Source organism: Lissotriton vulgaris, chromosome 3_1 (genome assembly GCF_964263255.1).
Source record: "Lissotriton vulgaris chromosome 3_1, aLisVul1.2, whole genome shotgun sequence".
Classification (NCBI taxonomy): Eukaryota; Metazoa; Chordata; class Amphibia; order Caudata; family Salamandridae; genus Lissotriton; species Lissotriton vulgaris.
Genome location: NC_141689.1, coordinates 1408861884 through 1408874936, shown reverse-complemented (window position 1 = coordinate 1408874936; position 13053 = coordinate 1408861884). Strand labels below are relative to the sequence as shown.

General features: G+C 48.2%; 1 protein-coding gene across 4 annotated transcripts in view; it reads left to right on the top strand.

The window, feature by feature from the left end:
* The window catches only part of WDFY3 (WD repeat and FYVE domain containing 3), a 2050643-nt gene extending 2038004 nt beyond the window's left edge, over positions 1 to 12639 (top strand). For all 4 annotated transcript variants that reach the window (XM_086961876.1, XM_086961875.1, XM_086961873.1 and 1 more), the window contains one exon: positions 8865 to 12639. In XM_086961876.1, coding sequence (XP_086818002.1) covers positions 8865 to 8985 — 121 coding nt within the window. In that variant the 3' untranslated portion in view covers positions 8986 to 12639. The remainder of the gene's footprint in view (positions 1 to 8864) is intronic.
* The last annotated feature ends 414 nt before the right edge of the window (positions 12640 to 13053 follow it).

Here is a 13053-nt window from a genome sequence, read left to right as displayed (position 1 = left end):
CAACTCTTTATTGACAAATCGCATAAAAGATACAGCTCTCCGTACCCCGGAGGAACTGCGGCAAATACAGTACAGCATATTCAGCGATTCAGTTTACAATAATATAAGAAGAACCCCCAACTACCCTGACCCACCCCCTCCCCTACCTATCCCCTGCACGGCGTCTCTCCTGCACTGTATAGAGTGTACATACATGACAATATGGTATGGAGCTTCTCACTCATGTGCCCGTCACATCCGCCCCTCCACATCTCTTGTCTTTGCCAGAGGTTCCAGCCACAGACCCCTGTAGTCCGCCCATCTTCTCCAGATTTTATAATGCTTTGTAGGGCAGCCTCTGGCCTCAAATATCTGCCGCTCCAGACCCATGCAGAAGTCTAGACCCTTTTTCCACACAATCACTTTGGGAGCTCTAGGGTCCTTCCACGCCTGAGCCACATCCCTTTTCGCCACCGTTAGGCCCAGCAGTAGTAGGTGTCTCTTATAGATGTTACCCCCAACCCCTTCGAGGACATGAAGTAGGCCTAATTTAGGGGTACATGGGAGGTCCCAACCCAGCACTTCCGACAAACAATTCCGCACCCCAGTCCAAAACCTCACCAGGCCAACACAATCCCACACTGTATGCAAAAAATCCCCCAGTTCGTGATTGCATCTCAAACATGTCGGGGACTCAATCAGGCCTGCCCTCCACAGCCTCTCCCTAGTATAATTAGCGCAATGTAAATACTTAAACTGTATAAAGCGCAGGCGCATGGCGATAGCCGCTCCCCTGGGGGACTCAAGGGCTTCTCTCCAATCTTTCTCCTCCAGTTCCCCCACATCTCTCACCCAGTGATCCCGCAGTGTCTGTAGGCTGGAAGAGCAGTGTACCACTAATGTCTGATAAATTCGGGATATTTTCTTTTCCCCCAGGTCCCCCATGAACAATTTCGCCTCTATTGGGCTGAATTTGGGCAGTGCGTCTAATCCCTCCGGTGTGGGTGTAATTGCATGCCTAAACTGCAGGTACCTGAAGAACTGCGTTCGGGGCATACAAAGCTCAGAGCTAAGTTCTTGAAATGATTTAAGCGTTGTGCCCTTCAAGACATGTCCCAGCGTGGATATTCCTATCAAGTCCCATCCGTGGAAGCCCCGCAACTGTGTTAGTGCCGGCAGTTGTCCATTATGCCATCGCGGGGTCTCTTCCGTCGGCTTCCCCCACCATCCCATACGACGCAGTGCCTATCGCCAGATCTGGAAGACCACCTGGTTCGCCCTTGGTAACCCCTTTCTCAGCCTTTCCGAGTACAGAATAGTGTGCAGTGTATCTGGGTCCATCAGGTACCTCTCTAGGGCGTATGCGGGGTCCCCTCTGTCATTGTACCACCATTCATTCAAGACAACAAGATGGGAAGCCTGGTAGTATGACAACAGATCCGACGTCGCCAAACCACCACAATATGTGGACAAAAAACAGGTACGCAGGGTCACTCGTGCCGCTCCCCCGGCCCATAGGAATCGGCCCAGCGCCGAGTTAACCTGTCGGAACCATTGCATCGGAATTGAATATGAGTGATTCTGTAGTTGATATAACAGGCGCGGGAGGGCAACCATCTTATAAAATCGCAGATCTGCCGTAGATGTTAAGGGGCATACGAGACCAGCTCTTCATATCCTGTTGCACCCTATCCCACACCGGGGCAACATTGCGTTCTGAAGCAATTGCTGGTGAGACCGTCAAAAACACCCCTAGGTATCGAAGACCTCCAACTGCAATCTGAAGTGGCGATGCCCACGGCCCGATTTCCATGCGGTTATCCAGCATCCAAAGTGTGGATTTCCGTGGGTTGAGGTACAATCCCGAAACCTCTCCTAAGATGCTCATCACCTCCAGAACCCGAGGCCCGGATCTATTTACATTGGTGAGGAAAAACAGGACGTCGTCCGCGTATAATGCTATTCTGTCCGACGGTCCTGCTTCCCATTCAAAGCCCCGCAGCTGCGCATCCACCGGACCCACGCAGCTAGCAGCTCCATAGCAAGAGCAAACCGGTATGGCGAGAGCGGGCAATCCTGCCGGGTGCCCCGTCCTATTGGCAAGGCTGCTGAAGTCGCTCCCGCCACCCTCACAGAGGCCGTCAGATCAGTGTATAGCAATCGTACATATGATATAAAACGCGGCCCTAGATTGAGCCGTGAAAGGAGTGCGAATAGATAAGTCCAACTCAAAGAGTCGAAAGCCTTGTCAATATCGGCCAATAGCAGCGCCGCATGGTCCCCAGTCCTACTCATCGCCTCCACTGCTACATGTGCGAGTCTAATATTATGTCTCGTCGCTCTATGAGGCATAAATCCCGCCTGATCCGGGTGGATCAGGTCCGTGATGTATGGGAGGAGACGATTCGCAAGCGCCTTGGCCAATAGTTTGGCCTCAATATTTAGAAGGGAGATCGGTCGATAGGACTCAAGTCGGTCCGGGGGTCGCCCAGGCTTGCAGAACACCACGATCTCTGCATGCCTCCAGTCTGCTGGCAAAAGGCCATCCTCCCTTGCCGCCTCCAGGGCAGCCTTATAATGCAATCCTAGCTGGAGATGGTATCGTTTGAAAAATTCGCTTGGAAACCCATTAGGTCCCGGGGCTTTGCCGGTGTTAAGTTCCCCCACGGCAGTACCCAGCTCCTCCGCCGATAGAGGGGTCTCAAGACGCTCCCGTACGTCGTCCGGGAGCGCGCGGGGCGGAAGGTCAGCTATGAACTTGTCGACGTCCGGCGCTGGGAGATATTCCTGCGGAGCGTATTGGGTCGCGAAATAGCGCGCAAAGCTCTCTGCCAAACCCCTCGGGGCTGAGATTGTGGCCCCAGTGTCATCTCTGAGGCCTGGCAACACTTGTGCCTGGAAAGTGGCTTGACAGAGTCTATATAGCATTGTGCTGGACTTGTCACCCCACTGATGAATTCTGCTCCTTGTTGCTAGCCACACCTGCCGAGCCTCATCCATCAGCAGAGACGCGTATGATTGCTGCGCCAGAAGGAGCTGACCCACTCCCTCCTGGCAGTCCGCCACTCCGCATTGGGCTTCCAACAATTCTACGGCCGCTGCGGCCTTTACTAGTTCCTCTTTCCGTTCCCGGCGCGCTGCCGCACACCAGGCAATGTCCACCCCTCAGAGCGTTGGCTTCAGGGCCTCCCAAACCGTCCTCGCGTCGGACACCGAGCCTAAGTTCTCTTCCCAGTAATGTGCAATAGCCTCCCCCATCTTCTGCTGATAGGCTTCCTGCTGCAAGTTCCAAGCTGAGAGGCGCCATCGAAATGGCTGCTTCTCTTTGCCAAGAGTAACCTCTATCATTACAGGGGAGTGATCCGACAGTCCACACGGTAGGATGGACGCCGAGGTAACCCTATGTACAGCGGCGGTAGGGACAAAAATATAATCTAGTCATGAAAACGATTTGTGTACCGCCGAGACATACGAATATTCACGCTCATGTGTGTGGAGATAGCGCCCAGTGTCCACCCATCCCATGCCTTGTCCCATGTTACACAGTTTGGTGGGAGCATCTGTACTGGGTTCGCCCCCGGGCCTGAACCGATCCACTCGGCTTTTCATAAAGTCGTTCCAATCACCTCCAATCACTGCCAACCCCTCCGGGATCTCTGCCCATATCATGAACATTTTCTCAATTAGGGCCCATTGTAGTGGGGGCTGGGCGTACACACTCCCAATGATCAGCGGTTCCATGCCCAGCATCCCTTGTATGAAAACATATCTACCCTGCGGGTCAATCCATTGTTTCGTGTGGGCATAGGACAGGCTACGGTGCACCAGAATCGCCACACCCCGTGATCCCCTCGTAAACCCTGCATGATAGACCTGGTCTTACCCATATCTCTGCAACAACAGTATATCTGGTTTTTCCCTTTTCCCCAGCCTTAGTACCGCACCCCTCTTAATCTCATCAAGCATGCCCCACACATTCAAACTCAGCACTTTCATTGAGACCCCTGCGGGCCTCAGCCCGGGAACCTCAGCCACCATCGAGACGCAGACACAACATCAGGCATAGTAACGGGCGTAGTGAGCTTAAACACATCAACAGCACCATTCGAGACAACCATGTGCAGTACAACTCCCCCCCCCCCCGGTCCCCCAACCGTCCGTCTCCCCTCCTTCCCCCTCCACCCCCCCAGCAAACCAAACGAAGCACCCACGTCTTCAACTCCTCCTCAACTCCCCAGCCACCCCCCCCCCCATACCTCAGCAACAACATTGAAGTACCTGTCGCGGGATAGGAGGTTCCCAGCCCCCAACGGGAGGCCGAAGAACCCCCCACCCCAATTGATCCCCATGAACAGTCCACCCAAACCCCCACCAACCCCCCCGAATAAGAACTCTAACCTAGGGGAAATACATCCGCCCCCAAGACAACTCCCCCCCCTCCCCGAGCCGCCACCCTTATCGGACAAAGTCCCACTTATGCAGCAATCTCTGTCCGTCTCTCCTGATAGTTCCAGCATTTCGTCCCAACACAATCCCATCCTACCAGACATCACAGAAGTCCATATCTGCCACCACTTCTCCACAGCATCGTCCGAATGTTCAAGGATCAGTCTGTGGTGGGTTTGGAGCGTTCTTCTTTCCATCTGCTGCCTCTCCTGAGATAGATTCAGAAAAGGGGGTGGTGATGAACAGAGTGTTTGAATTAAGCAGACCACTCTTACCCAGTCTAAAGATCAGGGCTTGATCCATCACCGTTATTTATCTCACTGCACCATCCCAGCTCAGAACCTGGCTATATGCAAATCAGTCTGTCCCTGGCCCAGTGCATCATGGGAACAGGGCAGACTAAACTACCAAGCCAATTCTTCACCATAAAGGAGACAAGCTACCGGGGACCGGTTTCTGGCATTTCAGCCGTCTTCGGCCCGGCTTGCTTGAATCCTGATGATGCAGTGAGAAAGGGACTCATGTCTGAGTATACCCTGCCACACCTATAGTGGCCAAAAACGATTCAGAAAAGGGGGTGGTGATGAACAGAGTGTCTGAATTAAGCAGACCACTCTTACCCAGTCTAAAGATCAGGGCTTGATCCATCACCGTTATTTATCTCACTGCACCATCCCAGCTCAGAACCTGGCTATATGCAAATCAGTCTGTCCCTGGCCCAGTGCATCATGGGAACAGGGCAGACTAAACTACCAAGCCAATTCTTCACCATAAAGGAGACAAGCTGTCCATCCCCACCCCCTTTTCTGAATCGTTTTGTCCACCATAAGCGTGGAAGGGTATACTCAGATGTGAGTCCCTTGCTCATTGCACCATCAGGATTCAAGCAAGCCGGGCCGAAGACGGCTGTAATGCCAGAAACCGGTCCCCGGAAGCTTGTTTCCTTCCCAGTATAAGAATTGGCTTGGTAGTTTGGTCTGCCCTGTTCCCATGATGCACTGGGCCAGGGACAGACTAATTTGCATGTAGCCAGGTTCTGAGCTGGGATGGTGCAGTGAGCTAAAAAACGGTGATGGATCAAGCCCTGATCTGTTGACTGGGTATGAGTGATCTTTTTAATTCAGATACTCTGTCCATCACCACCCCCTTTTCTGAATCGTTTTGTCCACCATAAGCGTGGAAGGGTATACTCAGATGTGAGTCCCTTGCTCATTGCACCATCAGGATTCAAGCAAGCCGGGCCGAAGACGGCTGTAATGCCAGAAACCGGTCCCCGGAAGCTTGTTTCCTTCCCAGTATAAGAATTGGCTTGGTAGTTTGGTCTGCCCTGTTGCCATGATGCACTGGGCCAGGGACAGACTAATTTGCATGTAGCCAGGTTCTGAGCTGGGTTGGTGCAGTGAGCTAAAAAACGGTGATGGATCAAGCCCTGATCTGTTGACTGGGTAAGAGTGTTCTTTTTAATTCAGATACTCTGTCCATCACCACCCCCTTTTCTGAATCTCCTGAGATAGAGCCCCTCCTAGATCTGGACCTCCAGTTGCTTGCACTCCGTGAGTGTCTGGGGGTCTGCATTCGTGCCCCGCTGGAGGAGGAAACTGAGTCCCGGCCCGGCGGGGTATGTGCTCTCACTCTCACTGTCTCATCCTTCCAATGGAACACCTCCTCAGGGGTATCGAAGAAGTGCGTGCGGGACTTATACACTACTCTTAACCGGGCCGGATACAACAAAGCATAAGGGAGCTTGAGATCTCGCAGTCGTGCCTTGGCCGCTGTAAAGGATTTTCTCTGCTGTTGTACAAGCCGAGTGTAGTCCGGAAAAATCAGGATCCTGCGATTTTCGTACATAAGGGGTTCCTTTGCTCGTGCTTGCTGCAGGATGGTGTCCCGGTCGTGATTCAGCAGTTTTGCGATCACCGGTCTTGAGTGCGCTCCCTCCGGCGGCTTCCACGTGAGGGCTCTATGTGCACGTTCTACCACAAAGCATTTGGAGAGGGAGTCTGGTGGGAGCCAGCCCTCCAGCCACTGGGTCAGGAACTTTTCCATACTGCCGTTCTCGCAACCCTCTGGGAAACCCACAAATCGCAGGTTGTTCCTCCGGGCCCGCCCTTCCGCATCCTCCGCCCGGAGTGCCAGGCCTTTCTGGATCCCCTCCATGGCTGCTACCTTTCGCTTCAGGGCCACCACATCGTCCTCCACACTCGAGATCCGTGCCTCCACCTCCGTGATGGGGCCACTGCATTTCGCAGGTCCTGGCGTAGTAGCGTAACATCCGCTCCCGCGCCAATCTTTGCATCTAACATATCCCGGGATTGGGTTATCGCCGCCATCAGGGCTGCATTGTCCGGCCCGGAGCCCTGCTGGCCTACGGCGGCCCCGGCACACCCGCCCGGTCCCGTGAATTTGTCGATGGGACCTGGCTTCGAAGTCCCACCTCCACTCCCGCCTCTTGTCATCATGAGCGGCGGCTGGGGCACCGGTCGTGGGGTGTACCGTCTGGGTTTCGTAATACCTGCACCAGGTGTTTGATTTGCCGGGCTACGTCCCCAGGATCAAGCAGGGGCCGGTGTATAGTCTGGTCACTTCTCTGCTCTCACCTCTGAGGGTTCCCCTGCGACCTCTACCAGGAGCCCCGGTCAACACTCCGGACAGGAGTGCCTCTGGGTTCTTCTGACCCTAGGATGTATGGCGTCCACTATACCCGAGGTGTGCGCCCGTGCTGCTTCCTCCGGAGTCCGACCCGACTCCCGACCACGTAGTGCAGGTGGCTGAGTATGAATGGCGTCGCCGCAGGTAACACCCTCCTTTACTCCAACCTGTCTCCGAACCACTCAGCCCCACTACAGCAAAGGTTGGTGTCAACAGGCCTCCAGGGGACGGTTATGTATCATAAGTCACTGGCCCCAACCAATGCTCCTCGAGCTCCCCCTCCACGATTCCTCTCTCTGGGGGCCCCCTACCCCAGCAGCAGCCAGTCTGCAGATCGATATGCACCTGTGTCTCCTTCAGGGGCAATTGTCAGTCGTCCACTACCAGACTCCTTCCAGCATCACTGTCCATATACCGCCGGGTCAGAGCAGTCGTCTCCTGGGCCTCTCCCCGGTGTCACCAAAATCGACACCCAGGCTTTACACGTGCCGCCAGGCCCAGCCGCTCCGAGGCCTCTTGCAGCTCCACCGCAATGCTCGGGGTCCAGACGCCCCACCAGTGAAGGTCCCCAGTACCTGCAGACGGATGCCTCCGCTCGAGTCGCCAGGACGGCTGAGTTCGCTCCTGCACCCCCGGGCCCAATCGCGATGTTCGCGGCCACCCGCGGCACCTCCGGCCCGGGGAGCGCCAAAATCGAGGTCCCGGCTCGGCCGCAACCAGCTAGGCCGCAGTATGGTCTCCGCCGCCGCTCGTCACCGCCGCCGCTCGTCACCGGGAGGTCCCAGCGCCCGGAAAGCACCACCGGAGGATCCCCGGGTCAAGCAGCACCCCACTCCGCCGTTTCAGGCAGCGGCAAGGGTTAGGGGGATAGGATAAGTTGCCGGATTATGAGCGGGCAGGACGGAGCTCTTTCAGGCTGCGACCGCCATGCGTGCCCGCCAAGCCACGCCCCTTTTGAATGTTTTCTGTGGAAGTGGAACTTACCAATATTGGGTACATAAATGTCATACAAATGTTTTAAACAGTTGAATCTGTCTCACTGTCAACACTAGCTGGATGCAAGTTTTTACAATGTGTTTGGATGTTTATTTGGAGTTCTATTTTACTCTTTTGACCTTCTGTTGTACACTAAATAAAACGATAGGTCGACATTGCCTTATTAGTTAGGAAAGGTGAGCTTTCGGGAAAAAAGTAGAATGACGAGTATACTGTAAAGGAAATAATTCCATATTTAAGTGATGTCCTATTATAGGGAAGTACTTTTAAGACCGGTATCTCTGAAAGCTACTACTGTCACACCATAAGCCAACCGTAAGATACTTTTAGGTTGAGTAATGTTTAATTTATTGCTACTAGACTGCAATGATGAAATTAAGTATGTGTATAACTTAAAGATCTCATAAGCAAGGATCGAGCGTCGGTCTAAAGGCGGCCCACAGGCCAAAATCAGCGCGCACATATAACATTTTATGGACACATGTTTATGTCTTGTGTAACTGTTTGAAATGTACTAATGAAATGATACGATGTTGTTTTTAATCAATGACCAAGGAAGGTGCGTGGAAGGACATACCATGTCCAGCCTTTTGTAACAATTTGTATTAATTGAAACAATGCATTTATTCAAGTATGTGTTTAACATGGTACTGTAGACATCCAATCTAGAAGGGAGTTATTTAAATAAAGTTAATTTCTCATAACGTTAAGGTAGAAAAATAATTATGTGTCTGTCTCAGACAAGAATCCCTTCTCACTGCTTATGTATTTTCACCTCCTCCAAACCACTCTAGGTGCAGCCGATTCCAATCTGAAATAAAGCGTTTGAAAATCTCCTCTCCCGTGCGAGTCTGTCAAAACTGCTATTTCAACCTGCGTCACGAGCGGGGCTCCGAAGACGGGTCTAGGAACTAGAAAGCCGCCAACTGGCCAAACGTAATATAGATGATGTTTTTGAGGAGCATACCTCCATTAATCACTTTTTGCACCTTTACAGAGAACTTGAGAAAGAGTTATAAACAAAAAACTGTCAGTTTACATGTATCCTTGTACTGTGTTTTTAAGCACTCGCCTAAACAAAACAAAACGGGATCATACATTTATACTGATTTCATTGGGCTTATAGCAAATGCACCAAACAAGAACCAAGTTTGGATAATTCCAGGAATGAAGCTTTTCGCCTAGCCAACCCTTTGCGCTTACAAATACATTAACAGAAAAATACAAAATGAAAAAACCCTCACTGGTTCCTCATTCACCCGTCTCGTGTCTTGTGTTTGTAGAACTGCTCTCTTTGTCCGCGTAAAAAAGATAATTTTAAGAATATAGTTGTAAATCTGCCTTCTGTACAAGCAACTTTGTGTATATTGTAAATACGTATAATGGGCTTTTTTTATCCAAATACTGTATGAACTTAAGTAACTGCCTGTTACATGGGACATCAGATCACCCTGATTCAATGATTTGCCTATGCTTTATCTACAAACAAATATTTCCATCCTTAATGTTACTACAAGAATGTGTTTCTAAAAAAAACAGCCAACTAAAAAAAACGTCAGCAGCATTATAGGTGTTTTTTATTATTTAAAAATTCCCCCTGGGCATGTTTCGGTATTTTATTTTCTATAACAATTTTTTTTTTAGTTGCTCACAGTATCTCATTAAGTGCGGCAGGCGATTCCTCTTTCAGGTGAACGCAGACATGGGAACCTTAGCCCAGGGAGTCTTTATCCCGGTGCTCAATTGGGAATGACCATGTCCTGTAGCAACTATTGCGAGGTGTACTACCATTTCAGTGTTGTGCAATTTGTTTTTTTTTCTCCCAGTAGGAAGTCTAGTCCACCTTGCTTATTAGAGATAGGTAGTCCATTTTTTTAATGATGACGCTGTAAACCCCCTAGTCACCTGCGTGCCTGTGCTGGTAACAGGCCACAGTGTGACCAGTTGTACATCTACATGTATTTAATTAATGTTATGGTAATTTCTGAAAGGGCTCAGACTGCTATGCAAGGAGATTTTTTTTAATTGTTATCTGCCCTATATATGCAGATGTTAAGCACATTCTGCTTTCTAATGTTTAGCATGGTGATTAGCGATGGCTGTTCAGCTGAAAGAGCCATTTTGTGATGACTGCTCTAGTTTTATGTTTTCTAATCATTCTTTCCACTTCCAGAAGGGCTAGAGTCATGACTACCCCCTGCCCACCCCCCCCACCCCGCACCCTCCAGAAATTAGTAGTGTTCTAAAACCATTTTTTTCGTCTTAATGCCATCTTACTGAAGATCATTGTGGATAAATATCACGAAGAGGGTAAAAAAAAAACATTTGGTCGTAATTTGGAACATGTATATTGTGGGGTCCTGCTGTGCAATATTCATGACGTCCTTTGTGCCCTTAAATCCCTACTCCTAGGTTGAACTCAAGTGTTCTTTCAGCAGAAGCCAGGTAATTCCTAGAGCTTCTGTGAAACAAACTTTAAGCACTTAGAAACGATTTGTGTGCAGGTTACAATGAAGGAAAGGGGAAGCAGCGGGTTGGATTTAAGTACATCTGATGCGCTGGTGGCATATTGTGGAGAATTCAGTGGTCACTGTTAAAGTGATTGCAAAGTGCACCAGCATTATTCGGTCTAGGGGCATTAATAGTCATCACACTCTCCACGGAATGATTCCCTGATCATTTCTTACTGATGGATTTCTCTCTTACTTCTTAAACTGTGACCACAATTGTTTAAAAGAATTATCTACCACAAGGTGTCTCAGTACAGTAAACCAATAATCGGAGCATCCATGGCACACTATGCAGAGCCTGCTGGTGGCTCATATTTCTCCAATACATTCAATGGTACTTTAGGCAGGGAGTCATTTATTGAACATTTATAATGCCTCAAGGAATCGGGGGCAGTCAATCATTTAGGGGTTACTGTCCAGGTCAAAAAGCATTTCCTCAAGCAAAACTGCAGAAATGCAATTAGGTGTTCTGCATAGGTAGTCGGGGGATACTGTCACAAACAACTCGCAGTGCAGCTTTTCTTGGTCGGGGGGGCTAACATCACAGTCGTATAGAACAAAAAAGGCTATATTGTTGGTCACGGTTGAGCTTAAATGTGGAGTGTATTCAAAATGATGTATTTAGAAGTTGTAAACAATGTTTTGTGCACCTTTAAGATGTTTGGGAGCGTTTCTGGAGATGTCTAAACTACTTTTCACAGCATTTAATAGCAAACGGTTGATAGACACATTGAAGGGATTGTATAAGTAGGCACCTGTGTACACTTCACCACAGGAAAAGTATGCATAGCTAATTTCTTAAAGTTATATGCAATCGAGTTATACCAGCAACAGGACTCCAAATAGCAAGCCTCTCCACAAAGCACAACATTTTTCACTTTCTTCAAAACGTAGAAAATATATTGCTTTTTTAAACTTTTTTCTGTTTACCAAATGCTGAGAGAAAAACATGAAATGGCTTAATGATTCTCATCCTTTATATATAAAATAAAACTAACAAAAAAAAACAATGTCCTTACCTTTTATTAAATTTTTCCAGCGTTGGTATCTTTCATTGAGTCAAGCAAGTGAATCAATGAAAGAGGATTTAAACAAAGTCTTTTTGCACATACTTTCTTTCAGTTTGGTATGTAGCTGTAAGTAGAGTAGAAGAGGTATGGTACCAAATACACACACTTGTGTTTAATCTCATCAACGCGGTGCTGTGGGCAACAATTTTATTCAATTTGAATTAATTTCTCCCTTGTTACGTCTGCTAAATGACCGTGCAGTAAACAGGTCTCTGAATGGCTGTGTGTTTAAGCATTATATAGTCACGATGTACAGTAAATACCATGTAAGGCAGTCCATATTCCAAATGCAAATTCCTCAAGGCATTTCTGTCATAGAATTCTTAACCTTTCATTTATCCTCCCTCCCACCATCTGTATGTAGCACGTTATTGTAATGTCCTGCTTTCCAAGGTGAGAGGTTTCCTCTCCTGGGGCCTGCCCCCGACCACCCAGTAGCAAAAACCATAGGTAAATTATTTTGCACCTTCGTTTGTAAAATATTATCAATTTTTTGGCTCTGCGTTCTACTAAGAACCATTTTATGAACCGTGTACAAAAAATAAATATTTATGCAGTTAAACTGTTTTTAGGAAGTATTTTTAATTTCAGCAAGTTTGGTTACTTGTTGCATGACTATTAACACAGCTGACTTTTTGTGTCAGTGCAATGTATATTTTTGTCCTGTTATTAACTTGTAAGCCATTATAGGTGGCCATTTATTTGTACAGCAACGGGAATAAGTTGAAGGAGGATTAGCATAAGACTGGAGTGTAGAATTTTGTACTATATTGCAGAATCCAGCATCTGTTTTGGTGGTTAAATGTAAAAGGCCTGAAGAATTGCTATCTGGTGTGCATTCTGTGATATCTGAATGTTGATTGTATATTTGTCTCTAATGCGAAGAGGTAGAGAAACACGAACACGATACATTAATAAATGCAATAGTTCAGGTAATCTTAGGTTTGTTTTTTTCATTACCAATAAATACCTGCTATTTACCACCAAAACGTGTTGTCTGTAGTTGTTTTTCAAACAATCTTCAATAATGAATGTTGAGAGTAATGTTAACAGATCGCAATTGCTGCTCTTTGTGCCCTATCAGTAACTTATTTCTGATGGATACTTCTGACTGCCCATTCCTCACCCTGGGAATATTCGACAACTGACTGGATCCGGAGATTCATTCAAATAACGTTATTCGATTCAACAAAGGAATCACAAAAGTATACACAGATTCAAACCTCACTTAATTATACAAAAATACATGATATAAAAACCATAATTCATTTTACAGTTTAAAATTACAAGAAGTTCAAAACAGTTAGGGCACATCTATAAGACTTTTCATAAAGTACATTACAATCTTAAGTCCACACTATATTCTTAGCTAAACAATTATCACTTTTATGAGGATTCATATT